The 17,296-nt window shown below is 32.0% G+C and overlaps 2 protein-coding genes across 2 annotated transcripts; one reads left to right on the top strand and one right to left on the bottom strand.

Moving 5' to 3' along the window:
- Window positions 1-353: 353 nt before the first annotated feature.
- LOC108480681 (uncharacterized) lies at window positions 354-3,906 on the top strand. Its single transcript, XM_017783756.2, has 9 exons — window positions 354-802; window positions 960-1,187; window positions 1,278-1,399; window positions 1,495-1,555; window positions 1,725-1,865; window positions 2,200-2,307; window positions 2,460-2,688; window positions 2,776-3,015; window positions 3,509-3,906. The coding sequence occupies exons 1-9, from the start codon at window positions 677-679 to the stop codon at window positions 3,589-3,591; spliced, it is 1,338 nt and encodes a 445-aa protein (XP_017639245.1). The 5' UTR covers window positions 354-676; the 3' UTR covers window positions 3,592-3,906.
- Window positions 3,907-14,899: 10,993 nt separating this feature from the next.
- Window positions 14,900-15,773, bottom strand: LOC108482349 (protein MIZU-KUSSEI 1). The gene has a single exon (XM_017785472.2). It carries the CDS (start codon window positions 15,696-15,698, stop codon window positions 14,979-14,981), a length of 720 nt encoding a protein of 239 aa, XP_017640961.1. The 5' UTR covers window positions 15,699-15,773; the 3' UTR covers window positions 14,900-14,978.
- Window positions 15,774-17,296: the final 1,523 nt, after the last annotated feature.

The raw sequence follows: 17,296 nt of genomic DNA, 5'->3' as shown, positions 1-17,296 counted from the left end.
TTTTAATTATTTTAAATTTTTAATATAACTATTTTTTATTATATTGTTAATTTGTATATTGTTTTAAAAATTGTTTTAGTATTATTTTTATTTGTTTTAATATTTATTTTATGTTTTTAAATTTTTTATTTAATGAAATAAGAAAAAAAATTAATATGGGTCGGGCCGGGCCGGGCTCGGGCTTAGTAATTTTATTTCGGGTCGGGCTTGGGCAAAATTTTAGGCTCATATTTCGGTCCGGGCCGGGCCCGGGCCTAGTATTAGGCCTAAAATTTTATTTGAGCCCAGCCCGAACCCGGCCCGGCCCGGCCCATGATCACCTCTATATCAAACTAATCAACACTCCATTTAGGTGCAATGAAATGTTAAAAGGTTAAGAGTCAAAATTGAGAATGATAAACAGGAGGAATTTGTTAGATAAAACCGACAGGAAAAATAGAAAAAAAGATGTTTAAAGGCAATAACTTTCCTTTTTCTTTCCTACATATTTTTAACGAATTTTAATCGCTAAAGTCAAACACAATACCCGTCCTTGGATTTTAAATTTCAGAGTACATTTGTTAATGTAGAATCTATTATAATCGGTGAGTGTGGGATTCGGTTCCTCCTCTGATTTAAGGCACAGGATTCCAATGGTTGAATAACTTTTTTTGAGGGGAAGAAAGAAATAAAGAAAATGGAGAGGTTAGTAGCAGCGGTGCTGGCAGCAGGCGTTCTGCAGGTATTGCTAGCAACCGCCGACGATCATTATCTGCTCTCTCGTATTGCTTTCGGATCTTGTGCCAACCAAAGTGCTCCTCAGGTTTTTTTTTTTTAAACCCTAAATCCTCTAAGTCGGTCCTCACTCCTAAGCATGAAGCAAGTACTCCATTACTTTGGATTTTGTACTATTCGTCCTTAATAATGATATATCGCAAAGCAATTGTATTATGATCTGTTGTTGTTGATGTTATTTTCAGCCCATTTGGGACGCCATCAACAAGTTTGATCCTCAAGTATTCATATGGCTGGGTGACAACATATATGGAGACATTAGACGTCCTTTCAACTTTCTGGGAAAGGAAAGGACGATTGGCCCCTGGAAGAATGCTCCCAGATTCATTCCTTCATCTTCCTCCGAAATGCTTTCCAGATACAACTCGGCTAAGAACGTTCCCGGTTATTTACGTCTCCGCGCCAAAGCCAAGGTAGGCTAAGCTAAGCCAAGGCCTAACACTCGCCGCTTATATTCTATTCTTATGTCCACCCATGCAAAATCTACATGTCTATTGCTCTAGGTCGTTGGTACCTGGGATGATCATGATTATGGACTCAATGATGCTGGCAAAGAACTTTCTGCCAAAACTACTAATCAGAGACTTCTTCTCGATTTCTTAGATGAACCCCAAGACAGTCCCAGGTCGCCCCTTCCTCACTACGACATTGCAACTGCATTCATCTATTTTCTCTTTTTATAACTTCATAATTGGGATAGGATTATTGGTCATACTGTAGGCGCAAGCAGGATGGTGTTTACACATCTTATACATTTGGCCCTCCAGGTAAACAAGTCAAGGTATGGCTATAACATGCTTTCCAATTGCTGTGGTTTTTCTACCAATGGATTGAAGTTAAAACTCTGAAGGTTTACATTCTTCACATGCTATGACATTTTTCTCTCTTTCTGTCAATATAAGCACCTATAGAGAGACTTCTACTCATTGTTTCTAAACTTGCTTCCTCAGATTGTCCTATTAGATACTAGGTATCACAGAGATCCTCTATCCAGTGACGGGAGCGTCTTGGGGGATTCACAGTGGTCATGGTTAGGGAAAGAGTTGAGGGGTCCACCGTCGGCCATTACCATTATTGGCTCTTCTATTCAGGTATTTCAAATGTTAACTTGATTATTTCAATTGTGAAGTTCCATGTTCGAATTTTTTTGTTGGATATTTCCTTGTAAATGAGCTCCTTATTGGAAAGCATTCAAATCTTAACAGTTTGTAGCTCTTTGGTCTCTCTGTGTCATTAGTAGCATTCAGTTTTCCCGTATTTGTTGTAACCTTAACCTTACTCAGAGATATGATCCTTTCTAGTGTTTGCTCTAAGATGTTTCACTTTATTTCTCTGGAATAGATTATAATTTGCATTTCCACTTTCCTTTGTTTTTTAGTTTCTGATACTCTGCATGGCTTAGAGGTTTTGTGCCTTTAATTCCAGGTTATATCAAATCTCTCTGGTACAACTGGACCCTTGTTTTATATGGAGTCTTGGGGACGTTTTCCAAAGGAGAGGGATTGCCTTTTTAAGTTGATAAATGATAGTAAGGTAATAATGACACATTTTTGTCATTCACCTCTGTTTCAACCAAATACTTCATATAAACAGTGATACGTTGGATATTCTCCCCATCATATTTTTTTTCCCTGATTTGGTCTGAGAGTACATTGCTGTTTTATGTTTCTTTTTTTCCTGAGTAGAGGGATGGAGTCTTCTTCATAAGTGGAGATGTTCATTTTGGAGAAATTACACGATATGACTGTGCTGCTGGATATCCCTTGTACGACATTACCTCAAGTGGGTTAACCCAAGCTGTTGAGAAGGTGCTCCCATCACCCTTGCGTTTCATAGTTAGATTTTTGGCATGGTTTACTCCTAGTACCATGAGAGTTAAGAACCAAAATTGCAGATATAGGTCATGCACATATGGTATGTTTGTCATCTCCCTCTTTTTCTTCCTTTTTCAATTTTTACATGTAAATGCTGATGAAGTTTCAATGTTTTTGGATTCTGTAGGTGAGCCAAATTTTGGGGCAATTCAGATCGATTGGGATGCATCTCCAGTGAACTTGAAAATTCAAGTCCGTGATATAAATGGACTTCCTGTGACTGGTGTAGATATTTCATTATCTGAATTGCAAGCATGGAATCGTACAATTAAAGCAGGACAAGATCAGAGACACTGCACTCTGGAAGTGAAACTGCCATGGATTGTTAGATATCGCTTGGCTATTCTGGTTTACTCTGTTTTAGCTTGTAAGCAGTTCTTGATGCTTTTGGTATCCTAATTGAATCTTCCCAACCTTTTGTTTTCACCTATTTTAGTAGCATTAAAAAGTTCATAAGACACCAAATTGTCTTGGAGGAAACAGGATAACTGAACCGGAGAATATGTGCTGTAATGCAAAATGAACCTACCATTTTAGAGTACAGAAAAGATGAACCAAAGACTGAAACATACTTGGCTTGTTCTAAATAGAGTACTTAGCGCTGCATTTAGGTGTTTGATCAGGTAGCTTACCATATGCTCACTAATTACATTAGTGTAAATTTAAAATATATTTCCATAGGAGCCCTATCTTCTGTTTTCACAAGTACTTTCTGTATACAAACTAAGAGGGGGGGCGGGGGAGTAATTCTCTCTTTATTAATTAATGCTTTTGATTGTATTAATTCACTTAGTATTTATTTCTATACTTTTATGTATATATCTTTTCCTTATTATGGATTTCCTTGTCCACTATTGCAGTGTTGCTTCTTGCTTTGGTAGGACTAATTTGTGCGGTGACATTAGCCTGCCGGGTGTGCCTCAGAAAACGCAAGACAGATTGAGTTTGATATGGAGTTCAGTATGGAGATCCTCGGGAACTAATTACAAAATGTAGTATGTGACACACGAGTTAGTGCTATGTTAAAGCTAAAGGTAAAGGAAGGTATATTATACAGTAGCTCATAAAACTAGGGATAACTACTTGTCAGTATATTTGTTTAAAAAAAAGGAACTTTTCAGTATAGTTGCTGATCATTAGATTATAGTTGTGTTCCTTTCAAGAAAAAACAATACCTTTTGAAAAATCAAATGAATAGCTAAGATCATCAAACAGGTATTGAAGATTTAGTTGAAAAGTATACCTTTTAGAAAGAAAAGATCAAGTTCAGTAGCAAAAGTAGAAATAATAAAAGATGAATGCAAAAATCGTATAAATGGAAGTTCAGGTGCCTTCAGAATAGCGGTTATTGGCATTTAAGAGTAGAGACCTGCATATGTGATTTTTTTGTTTGTAATGGAAAAGAGCAGAATTACATCACAACAAATCTTTGTATGGGAAACCCATTAGTATGTGCCTCACGAACAGAAGTAGGAGGGCAATAAAAAAAAGAGGTTCCAATCTGCCACTGAACCTGCAAATGTGAAATTGATTACATGCTTGCATGTAAATTACCTGGGAGAATGAGAGCTAAAAAGAACCAAAGAGTTAAAATGTAATTTTATTATTTTAAATAAAAAAAGTTATTATTTTGGAAAGTAGAGTGCAATTCTATCATATATTAACTTAGAATTATATAAATTTTAAAACATCAAAAGTTAAAAACTTCAATTTTAAAATGCGCAGGTGCCTTCCCTCTCGCCGCCCATGTATTTTTGTGTCACCGATTATATATGTTTGTATCAACTAAAGCTCCTGTTTAATCAAAGAAAGACCATAATTCCCATTTTATCTTTTTATTATTATTTTTATTTATTTATTTTTAAACAGGAGCATTTCAAGAAACTTGTATATTATCAAATATAACATCTGACAAGCCAAGGAAGTTGGGGAAAAACCACGTATAATTTCTAAGCAATGCGGTATCTTAATTGTTAATTGGTACAAAGTAATTTTAATATATTATTATTTAATATAAGATAAAGTAGTTAAAATTTAATATACATATATATTTTTGTACAATATACATACTATTTTAATTTAAATTATTTTTAATAATATATTATTTATTCATATTTTTTAATGGTTATTTTTATTCTCATTTTCCCACTAATGTTGTGTTTAGATCTCACCGCTAATTTTAATCTTATTATTATATTATTTAATCTCACCGTCACCGCTATTTTTAATTTCACTGAAAATAATCTTATTGTCCATTCAAGGAGAGTTTAAATATGTTAATAAAATTTGTTGCAAAGTGATTACATATAAATTGGTATTATTCTCTTTAAATGTTGGGGCAAATCACAAAGTCTTGTTGCCCACTTTAAATAAAATTAAATACAGCTAGACCAAGTGATACTATAGTTGCAAAGAGACCTCCTACATTTGTCTTTTTATTTTAGTAAAAAAATAATTAAATATTAAAAAAGGCATGTTATTTCACACAAAGTTTGTTAGGGGTATAATGTGTTGTGTAGAATCTATTATCTAATCATTTATTAATAATAAAATGACATTATTATAATATGAAAATATAAAGGTGTGGAGAACTTAAATATGGGTTGACTAGATTTAACATTTTTCACTTTAATGAACATTGAATTCAAGTCAATTTATGATACATTGAACTCAACATTTAATGATGTGGAGAGAATCTATGTTAAGTTGTGCCTCAACTCCCATGCTTCTGCCTACTACTGCAAGTATATCAACATCATACTATTCAATCAGGAGCTCAGGTAGGCGTACCCATCCTACCACCGAGTTGAAAGAAGCCTTAGAAGGATGCCATGGTGGCAAAGATACCATTGATGAACCAGGGAGGTAACTTACTAGAATAATCATATGATGAAGTTAACAAGGAAATAGTCCTTCCCTAAAGCAATTAGTTGCTAGCTGCTTACAAAGGACCCAGATGGTTTCCAGTAAATATTGGTAAGCAACTGTAAGTATACGATTGTTGTCCTTTTGTGAATGGATGATGGAGATGTTTGGTCTGATGGGTAGTTGCAAATCCTCCATATATATGTGGTTCAAGGAAGGCGGCGTAGTTACCAAATTCTTCCCGTAGATAAAGATTCATCACTTACAGAATGGAAGAAGCGATCTTCTTGTTGCTCCTGACCTGAGAGAGAGGTGAGGAGTAACTCATTTCTTTATCACATACATAACTCTTCTTACCATACCATGCTTGAGGGAGTTTCGTCATCCATCATTAATTAATTAATCAATGCCCTCCTGATTCCTGTGATTTTTCTATATGGGTGTCTTCAACAATGCCAAGTGGTCCCCCATCTCTGTCTCTTCGCAACTCATCCCTCCCTTGCCACATTAGCTGTTTGCATGCACACTTTTTTCTACTTAATTATTATTAATTACTAGATTATATTGCATTTGTGAATGAGATCTTCGCTCAATGCCACAAAGTTGAGGTCTCATATGTTTTTGAGGTTTTGAGTTTGAATCTCACCTCTATAATCTATATAAACGATGAAATTATCTTTTTATTTTTTTAGATAATAATTAATTAATTTAGTCATATCTTTTAAAAATTCTATTTAAAACATAACACATTATTAATTAATAAAAATTTCAAATTTATAAAATCATTCAATATATTAAATAAATTTAAAATAATAAAACCCAAACTCCTTTTATAATTAAATAAATATAGTTTTATCTATAAACAAAGGTGAATGTAGGGGCAGCCCGAAATTATTTTTAAGCCGGTTTTAATTCTTTCTATTATGTATATCATTTTCAATTAATTTTTTAATAAATAAAATAAATTATATTAAATCACGAGAGAGTTAGGTGAGATAGCAATGGGCTCTTCTATCTTAATTAGCGGTCAAGGGTTTGATTCTCACATTGGGTATGGAGCAGTTTTAAAACTTGTGGCCATTATTTACCCTTTTAATGGGTCTACAGAATGCGGATGATTAGTTATTAGGCTCAATTCAATAGAGGTCTTGAGAATTTTTTTTTATATTATTCGAAAATATTTTATTTTTAAAATTTAAAATCCAATAAACATATGTACATGACAGATTTGAATTCAAACCAATTAAATTAATAAAACTTTAGTTTACCACTTGGTTAAAGCTTTATCTTTTATATTTTTATACATTTTAATTTTATTACTTTCATCATTTATATATATTAATAATTTATTTGATTGAGTTAATGTTACAAGTTAACTTGACATCGATTCAAGATCGATGACAATACAATAATAAATAATTTAATCTACTATTTGTAGTTTTACTATCATAAATATTCTGTGTTGTTATTAATTAATTTTAAACCATATATTTTATTATTTATTAAATATTACTTTTAAATACGATTTGCACACATATACAACCACATCATGTTTAGTTTATTTTTTCTCTTTGCGTAAAAATCTAATTTTCAAATTTTTGAAGAATTTTGAACTGGAAAACCGTTCTCCGCTTTGAATCTTGCTCACCGGTGTGGATTCACTAGTTATTTTTGTTTCCTTTTAATTTTAATTTTAATTTTTCCTTTTCATATTCTTAATAGTTGAACTCATATAGCCATGGAATTTTTATTTTCAATTTCAATTTTTCTTTCGTTGATTGCAATAGGTTTTACTTAATAGAAATATATATATTTTTGTATCTATTTTATTTTAATATAGTAGATTTGAAATTTAATACTTTTTTAAATTTCTTTTAACTTAATATTTTTATAATTTAAATTTTATAATCTTATCGTTTATTTGTTTTTCTATTTTATTTATTTTTCAGGAATATAAAATCTAAAACAATTGATTCTATTTTAAAAAAATATTTAAAATACTGAGACAACGCAATCTTTTTTGGAAGCCTAACAAATTGAGGTACCTCCTTTATCTTTTACTTCTTTAAGTTGTAAGACTCATCCTTAAAAAATTCCTAAAGTTGAGGTTGAGACAATTAGTTTTTCTAATTTAGAGTGTGATCTTGGATTGTGTAAGAAAATATATGAGTATTCGATCAATATACATTATAAATTTCGAAGAGTTTTTTTTAATGATGGACTATATCAACCCATCATTCTAAAATATTCGGTTTCTGGTTCAAAAAAGTTTTCTCATTATTTTCAACCATCTTGGTTCAAATAATTTTCTTGGTTAGAATATTCGCCTTCTAAAGATACAATATTTTGTTTGCCATGTTTTTTTTTTTTAATAACAAACAAAGTGGTCGTTTTGGATTAACCACATTTACTCATAATGACTTTCCTACCTGAAAGAATGTACATGATAGACAAAGTTTGTAACACACTTTACCCAGTCCGATCACCGGACCTAAGTAATAAGGTATTACAACAAATCTCAATAATTATTATATATATACACTTTATAAAATAAGATCTCAATTATTAATCATCAAATCACATCAAATCAAACATAATGAAAATTTGAAATCTATAAGTAACTATTTGGGAGATTTATTCATGAAAAATGATTTTTTAAAGTTTAAAGATTTATTTTCGTAAATCTTTATTTGGTATCAATGCCTTATTGAAAATCGATACCAAAATTCGGTTATGTTTTCTTTACAAAACAAGGGTATCGATATTTATTTCATGGTATAAAAATATCGATACTCAAATAAAATCGATACCATTTTGGCATTCTATTTGTCTTAAAAATTGTTCATATGGTCAAGTATCGATACTAAATGCCAAAATATCAATACCTTACTTCAAAAGCGGTAAAACCTCATATTTAACAAGTTCATTTCATGCCAAGTTCATCCTTGAAGTAAAAGACTATAAATTCACCTATGCAAACATCCAATTATCTAATCAATGTGCCTCAAATGACACCTTAATTCAAACACCAAATCAATCCAAAACCAAAGCGATGTCCTCATGTCACAAGCATGCACCCAATGTTTTACATTTAAGCTTAAAGATACACATATTGACTCATATCAAGTTACCAGTACACACATCATAATCTAAACCTAGCGTTAAGATTTCAACTCAAACACTTCAAATACATACATACAAAATCAACCCTTTCATTTGGATCACTATTATAGATAACCATTACATATACACCACAAAGCACTTATATACAAGCATTTACCTTAAAATAAACATCATTCAAAGTTTACGTGACACTTCCCATATAATTAATCTTCACTAGATTCATCTATAAACCAAAAGATTATAACTTAAAACATTATCATGCTAGGTACATGTCAAGACATAAAAGAAAAAATCACCAATATTGAGTTCAGGATTGTTATTGTTGGATGTTGAGTCGTCAACAAAAATAGGTACCTAACTTGTACTTAAAGGAATGATCAAATATTGAGTAAGTTCATTAACTTAAAGAACTACAATTACACTTAATGTTCTTACTTTTATAATCCATGACATGTAATCTTTATTTCCATTAAGTTTACTATAAAGTTCAACATGAGCCTTTCATACACCTTCCATGATAACTTTCATATACCAACCCTTTTCAATAGATCAATTATACATTATCAATATGGATCAATTTTTGGATGGCACCTAGTGCCTAACGGATAAATCATAATAAAGGTTTGCACCCAACGCTAGTCGGATAAACTGACAGTAGATGTGACCTGCACTAGTCGAATAAATCGACAAAGATTTGCACCTAGCGCTGGTCGAATAAACCGAGAGTCACATACATAAATACAAAATCCACAATTCCTTGCTTCATAATTTAATCATTTGCGACAATTAATTATAAGTAAATCTTTAAACTATTCCATGATCATATATATATCATTCCATAATTCTTCATTCAATCGGAACAACCAAATTACATATAAGAAGATAATTAAATAACAATGTAACAATTAAATTAGTTAAAGTAAATAGAGTTCGAGTTCAAAGACTACGAACTTACCTACAAAGTTTCGATAGATACGAAATGTTGAAGACGATTATTCAGTGATCTTTTCCTTCCCACGGTTAGCAACCAATCAGCTAACTTCTTAATAATTATAATATTAACTTAACTCAATTAATTGATTCCAATTCCATAAATACTTGATTTCACACAATCTATCTTTAAAACATATTCTACAAAATCATCCATAATAATTAATTTTTTAATCTAATTTAATCCTCACCCCCAAACTTAATCAATTAATATTCTTTAAATTAAATTTTCATTAACCAAATTTTGTAAAATTCTTAAACAGTCCTTAAACCATTAAAATCTACATTTCGCACCATGCTATTCAAATTTTATAACAATCAATCGATGATGAAAGCAGTAGAGATTGTCCTCCCAAAATTTTCTCATAGATTATGCATGTGGCATATTTCAAATAATGCTAAACAACATCTTGCTAGTCGTTTTGTCAATGCTGAGTTCAAAGCACAATTTAATAAATGCTTTTATGGATGTGAAAGTGAAATAGAGTTTGAATCAAGTTGGGCTACCGTGATTGAAAATTTTGAACTTCAAGATCATGCTTGGCTTAAGAGACTATATGAGCTTCGTGTAAAATGGTGCCCTGCCTTTAGCATAGATATTTTTTCAGCTCGAATTAGATCCACTCAAAGAAGCGAGAGTATGAATAGCATATTACATCAGATTAAGAATTGCTCTTTATCTCTTATTCAGGTTATACAACATTATGAGGAAAAGCAAAATAATTTCTCCAGATAGAGTTAGATCAAGATTTTCGATGTAAAAGTGGAGCACCAAACAAAGTTAATAGACATGGGATTTTGAAGCATGCATTCAATGTTTACACTCTTGCTATGTTTAAAAGGTTTGAAGAGGAGTTGATGGATTGCATAAGCTTGAATTGTGTTGAATTTAGTAACATCGAAAATATTTCTTTATATCATGTGACTGAAGATGGACGTGAATGAATTTACTGTGTGGAGTTTGATGTTCCAAATAGCATTGTCTCATGTAGTTGTAATATGTTTGAAAGTCTTAGATTACTTTGTCGTCATGCTTTACGGGTTTTTCTTATGAATAACATTAAAGAGATACCCGAAAAATATATACTTAGGAGATGGACAAAAAAAGCAAAGTCATTGCTGGCAAGTGATTTTAGAGCCTTATCAGCACATGAAGAAAAATCTAGTTGTTTATTGCGCCTCAGTGAGTTGAATCATATCGGTTACAACCTTTTTGAAAAAGGTTTATTGACTCCTAAGTGTACTCAAATTTTCAAAGAAAAACTATTTGAGGCATTGCACTTAGTTGAAAAGGAGACAACCATTATGTAAGAAGCTAATGTTTCGGAAATTTCAAAGCATACATCTTTCCAAGATGCTATCAATGATGGCAATGGGAGATCAAGTGAAAATTTAATGTTTGATCCTCTATGTGTCAAACCAAAAGGTTCAAGAAATTCTCGAACGAAAAGCTAATTCGAGAAAAATCAAAAGAAAAAAACAACGAAGGCAATGATCTCTCAAGTTTCAAAAGATAAGGAAAAAAATATCAAGTGAATATGCTTTCCTTTATTATTATATTTGCATCTATTTGTTATGTTATTTAATTAATTTATGTCTTGAATTTAACAAATAATTTTTATTTTGACCAAGGGAAACAAAACAAATCACTTATGCACGAAGGTTCTCCAGTAATGCCTCTCCCAATGAGTCTCAAACTCATGGTTATTCTTCCTATCATCAAATCCCAATGTTAATGACTCCAAACTACCATAATCACTTTTTTCATCCTCTACAGGTATTGATTGAATGCATTATTTTTTTTTAAATGTCAAAAGTCGTAAATATTTAAGTACATGTATTGTAAAAATATTTTTATGTAGGATTTTTCTTCAAATTAGAGGTTCAATTCTTCATCTAACATGAGTTATACTAAATTGCTGGAAGAGAATGATCCATCGCTATTCAAGACTCAAGTAATATGTTTTTACTTATATTGTCACAAATTATTATATATATAATTTAAGGGTTTATCTAACAGTATAAAACTTTTAATGCATGAACATTTCTCAAATGGTTTAGAATCTCAAAAAGACTGATGATAATTCACGAGAAAGACTTCTATTTTGTTATTATGAGGATCTTTTCCCATATGCAAATTTAACGAATCAAGCTCAACATAGTGAAGCATCATTTGATAGGTAAACTACGCAACAAATTGCAACTAATCTTTTATGCCTTAAAATCGGTATAAATGTTGTTTGATGGTTGACGCTTCAAGGTTGTGCCTTCAAAAGACATGATGAAAGCTTAGAAAAAAAAATCGCAAAAAATTTCTTGAATTAATAAACCTACTAACATCTTATGATAAGAAAGTAGAAGATGTTATGAAAAGTAGTCCACAAAATGCTACATATTCTTCTTCATCAATCTAAAAATAAATATTGCAAATTTATGCCAATAGAACTCATAAGCAATTTGTGAAGAAATTGATAATAGAAAGTTTTGCATTATTGTGGATGAAGCAAGAGATGAGTAAAAAAAAGAGAGAAAATGGCAATTGTTTTAAGATATGTTGATAAGGAAGGATTAGTAAAAGGATGATTTGTAACACCCATAACTGCTTCCGTCGCCGGATTAGGGTTACAGAGTATTACTGTACAATTCAAAGCAATCACTAACAAATAACAAAATTTCATAAATAATTAAGATCAAAGTAAAACATACTTTTATGGGTCTTAAATTGAGCCTTCAATGCCCTAAAAATAGTTTAAGAACAATCAATGACCCATTTGATGCAAATTAGAAAGTTCAGAGAAAAAACTCAAAATTTTCAAAATAGGAGTCACACGGCCAAGTGACATAGCCCAAGCCATGTAGCATTCGAAATACCCTCACACGGCCATATTGCAAGTTGTGTGGTAGACTGTGTACAATTCTATATTAGGTCACACGACCGTGTCGTAGGCTGTGTGCCAGACATAAGGGTCAATGTCTCGAGACATGGTCTTGTTGTCTCAAAACTTCAAACTTCGAAGCTAAAATTTCAAAAAAGAGGAGGCATGTCTCAAGATATGACTTCAGTATCTCGATACATAGCTCTACATTTTGCTAGTTTGCCTTAAGATTCATAACTTGGCTTTGTGTTTGACCATATTTGATGCTAGTTTAATGTATGTGGGCCTGTTTGAGTTCATTTATGGTCTTTGAAAACTAATTGCTTTGGCAACTAATGTGACGTCCTGCATCTTATCGACTTTTAGGTTGAGTAAAGGGTATTGCATTAATTTTTTTAAATATATTTGATAACCCACGATAAAAATGACTAGATAGAGTTTTTTTGAAAAAATGTATAGAAAATGATGAGTATATGACCTATTTATCACTCAATAGAGAATAGATTTATTTTATTTCACTTCTTTTAAGATTATATTATCATTTCTTAAACAATCTAAATATACTCAATATTTAATTTTAAATTATATACCAAACATATTTTATAAATTAAATTCAACACTTAATTTATAATATTTATTTTTACATTATTTGCTTTTTTAGTATTTAAAATTGCGTTTATCAAATAGACTTTTAATTAGGTTAATTAAATTGGAAAATATATTAAGTAGCAATGAGTGTATAATGATTTTTGGCATAATGACTTATTTCGCCTTCCAACTTTATAAAAAAAGAAAAGAAAAATCATTTTAATCATTCATTTAATTTTTTGCGTCTTTTAGCCCTTAAACTTGACTTTTGTGTCAAATCATACCAAAATAGTTGAAAAAAATTAACATTCATTAACTTTGTTAATGTGACATACACGTGGGTTGCCACATAAATGACACATTAAACATTTAACTCTTTTTTTAAAATTTTAAAATATTTTTCATAATTTTAATAATTTTAATGATCTTTAATTTTGAAAAATAGTTTTATAATTTTTTGAATTTTTTAAAAATTTTAAAGTTAATTAAATGTTGACATATCATCAACGTGGCAATTCACATGCATGCAATGTCAGTAAAATTAAAAAATGTTAACTTTTTCATTGATTTTAGAGTGATTTTGACAAAAAAAAGAAGAAGAAGCAAATTTGAAGCTAAGAAAGGCAAAAATAATCAAATAAAATGTTAAAATGGCTTTTTATGTAAAACTAAAAGAACAAATAAAACATTATACCATAATTCTTTGTATTTAAAATTAATCACATGATAATGATTACAGAAATGGCAAATTTGGTTAAAAAAAAACTGCAATGATAACTAAATTACTCCAAATTTAAAAGTAATAAAAACAAATACTTTATGTCGATGATGCAAAATTGGACAAACACGAAAGTCATATACATGGGAAGTCTATTTATTTTCATTGTATGGAGTATTTGGAAGAATAGAAATTTATTTATTTTCTAAGATAATTTATGAAAAGCTGATGAGATTATTATAGTGTTTGTTATTTGGGTGAAATAATTTTTATCCACACATAAGGAGGGATTTAATTGAGAATGTACCTCCACTCGGGGGGAACATTTACTAGATAAAAGAACTCATCTACATATTAATGGGACAATTAATTTGATTATAGGTTCTGCAGTTGAAGGTGGTGTTGCGAAATCACCTAGGGGAATGAATTTTGGGCTTTAATCATTTTTTGGGTGTGTGCTCATGCCTTTGAAGTCAAATTATGAATTATTCTTGATAGTTTATCCATTCTAGTTACAAGAATAGGGGTGAATAGAATTTTGATCAAAATTGATAGTCAAGAAATCCAAGCAATTCAAGGGACAACTTCAGCTAATCCGAATTCAACTTTGATTAAGCGTATTCAGAGATTACTTCAAGACAAAGATCATTAAGTGCTACGCACATTCTTAGAGAAGCTGATCATGTTGCTAATTGAATTTCTAATATGGTTTCGGCTAATTTGGTAGGGGTACAAATTCTGACAACAACTCCTTTGTAGTTAATTGAGATTCTTAATAGTGATAAGTCTAGTGGTGTTTTCAGTATTATGAATATAGATTAATTCTTTATTGTATTAATTGTTTAAAAAAAGAAAGAAAGTAAATTAATAATCCTATATGGAATAATAATATTTATTATCCATTCAATATATATTCTACAATTTTAAATATTTAGAAATAACATTAAGTGTAAATTAAAATTGGAATTGAATTCTTTTTTTTCCAAACTCTACTTAAGAAATATTGGGTTATTTTATCACTTTAACTCAACTCAACCTCTTTAGTGTTTTTCTTTTTAAGCAAAAACATAATCCTAGGCTCAAAGGTGGAATTGGGTTTAAAATTAAGTTTTGAAATTGATTAGAGTATTGGAGGAGTGCGAAAATAAGATATATATACATAAAGAGATGTCAGGATCTGAATAGGAAGATACTGAGTTCCTGAGCAGTGCTACCCAGTGGATTAAGCATGTGAAATGAGTGGGAATGAGGTGACCCAATGACCCTCTGGAAACTAGCTCGCATATACATCAGCTCCCCGTCCTCTTCACACTTTGGAGAAACCGGCAAAACTCCGGCTCCCACCGACACGGACTGCATGAGCTTAAGCACCGCCGCATCATTGCTGCTCATCTTCCTCTTAATGGCAAACCCCACCTTTCTTCCATTGCAGTACATGGACCAAACGGGGACGTTATAAAGCCCGCATCTCTCTTTGCTCTTGTCGTCGCACTCCAGCGCTATCCTCAGCAGACCGTACTGCATCTCTCTGGCAAGGTATGCAGTAGGGACACCCAACTCCAACAGTAAAAGCGGAGAGCTTCGGCTGTCATCCTGCAGGCAGAAGCTCACGCGCCCCTTCCTGTACCCGAAGAAAGTCCCCGTGATGGTTGATGTTGAAGTTGAAATTGACGTTGAAGTAGTGATTGAGCCATGGCTTGATTCCGTGTCACTAGAAACTGTGCCTGACATTGAAGGCGGTAAGCCGCAACAAGGGACCATACATTCCACCAGGGACCATAACGATCGCCGGAACCTAACTTCCCGCCCACACTCCACAGAGGTTGCCATATCTATTGTATTTATATGGAGAGGCCCTCTCTGGCTCCCCAAGTCTATCATCATCCTCATGCTACAATCAATATAGTGTAAGGTGAAGGTGAATGCGATGTGGGATAGTAGGAGGGGAATTTGATGGCAATAAATAAGGAAGCAAAAGGTGAGTGGGGGGCTGCAATCGTGGGCAATAATTGTGCCCACGAGGGGGAAGGGGGGCCCGGCCTTTGGATGATGGCGCGCGTGATTGTGAAATGCAGAAAATTTGATCCCTCCAACCCAACCTCATGCTCTCCATCGCCTGTTGGATTGTGAAAGTATACCAGAAATTATGCACCATGACCCATGCTGCTTTGTCTGTCTAAATTTAATAATGTAATAAAACATATCAACTATTAAGCAACAATTTTTGTAGCCAATCCAATCACCATTTTTATTTGATTGATTTATGCCTTGCACCGCACGTGTCCCTACTCCCTACTAATAATTCAACAAACATTATTTCTTCTTTTTCGGAATATAATTTCTCTTCCATCTCTCTATACTAATGTATCGTATAACATACATTTTCATGATGAATTTAAGGTCACGTAATTCTTCTCTCTCTCTCTAATAAATATCAAATAAAGAATTAAACATTATCGCTCCAATTATGGTTTAATCCTGGTCTAGAGACTTGTTTCCATTAATTAGCGGATAGAGAGACCCGTATATCTATCGTATTGAAGCCCCTGGCCCCCCTAAATCATTACGCATGCACCTACTGGCTTTGACAAATTAACTGGTCAGACAACATATATATATATAATACTATAATACAAGAAAAACGTAGTCTCTACAAAAAGGATGAAATTTATGGCTAAGGTTCACATCAATAAAGTTAAAGTGGGCTACAGTAGAAAAAAGAGTAGGACAGCATGCATGAGCATGCACGAGGCACTGATTAGACCCAATCAGTCGTTTCTGTCTCAAGCTTTTGCTACCCGCACGTACCAACTCTTGCTCAAAAAAAAGAAAAAAAAAAGAAAAAAGAAAAAGAAGCAAGCTTCTCTTAAGATAGAAATCAGATGTAATTAATTGATTAATGATGATGATGATGATATCATTTAGGTCGTCATTATCATTTATAATTGCAGATCCATTGGGAGTAATAATAAAGCAGCAACCTAGACCCTTACGAATATTCATGCCAATACATAAAAGCCATTATGAGACACCCTTATCAAGATTAGTTACAAGCCTACAAGTTCAATGATCCATTGAGCAGTTGAACACCATGAAGGGCACAACTCTGATATCGTACCCTTACATATGTCGCCTTGTTCAGGGTGGAGCTATCTTAAGGATTATGGGGTGAGTTTCCTCAATTATTTTTAAGGATAAATTATATAAGTGGGCTTCCCTAATTTAGTAAATTAATATTTATTTTTTTATTTTCAAGATTAATCTATAAAAAATTAAAATTGTGATTTTACTTGTGATAGATTAAAATTTCTATATACAATTGAATTTGGTCGATTGAGTATTAGTTTGATTAGCATAGATATTGTTGCTAATGCAAGAGATTAAAATTTTTATACACAACTGAATTTGGTCGATTGAGTATTAATTCAATTGGATGGACGTTGTTGCCAATGTAAGAGGACGTAGGTTTAAGTGTGCTGAAACGCATT

This window comes from Gossypium arboreum, chromosome 1 (assembly GCF_025698485.1).
Source record: "Gossypium arboreum isolate Shixiya-1 chromosome 1, ASM2569848v2, whole genome shotgun sequence".
Lineage (NCBI taxonomy): Eukaryota > Viridiplantae > Streptophyta > Magnoliopsida > Malvales > Malvaceae > Gossypium > Gossypium arboreum.
This window is presented reverse-complemented; position numbering and strand designations above follow the sequence as displayed.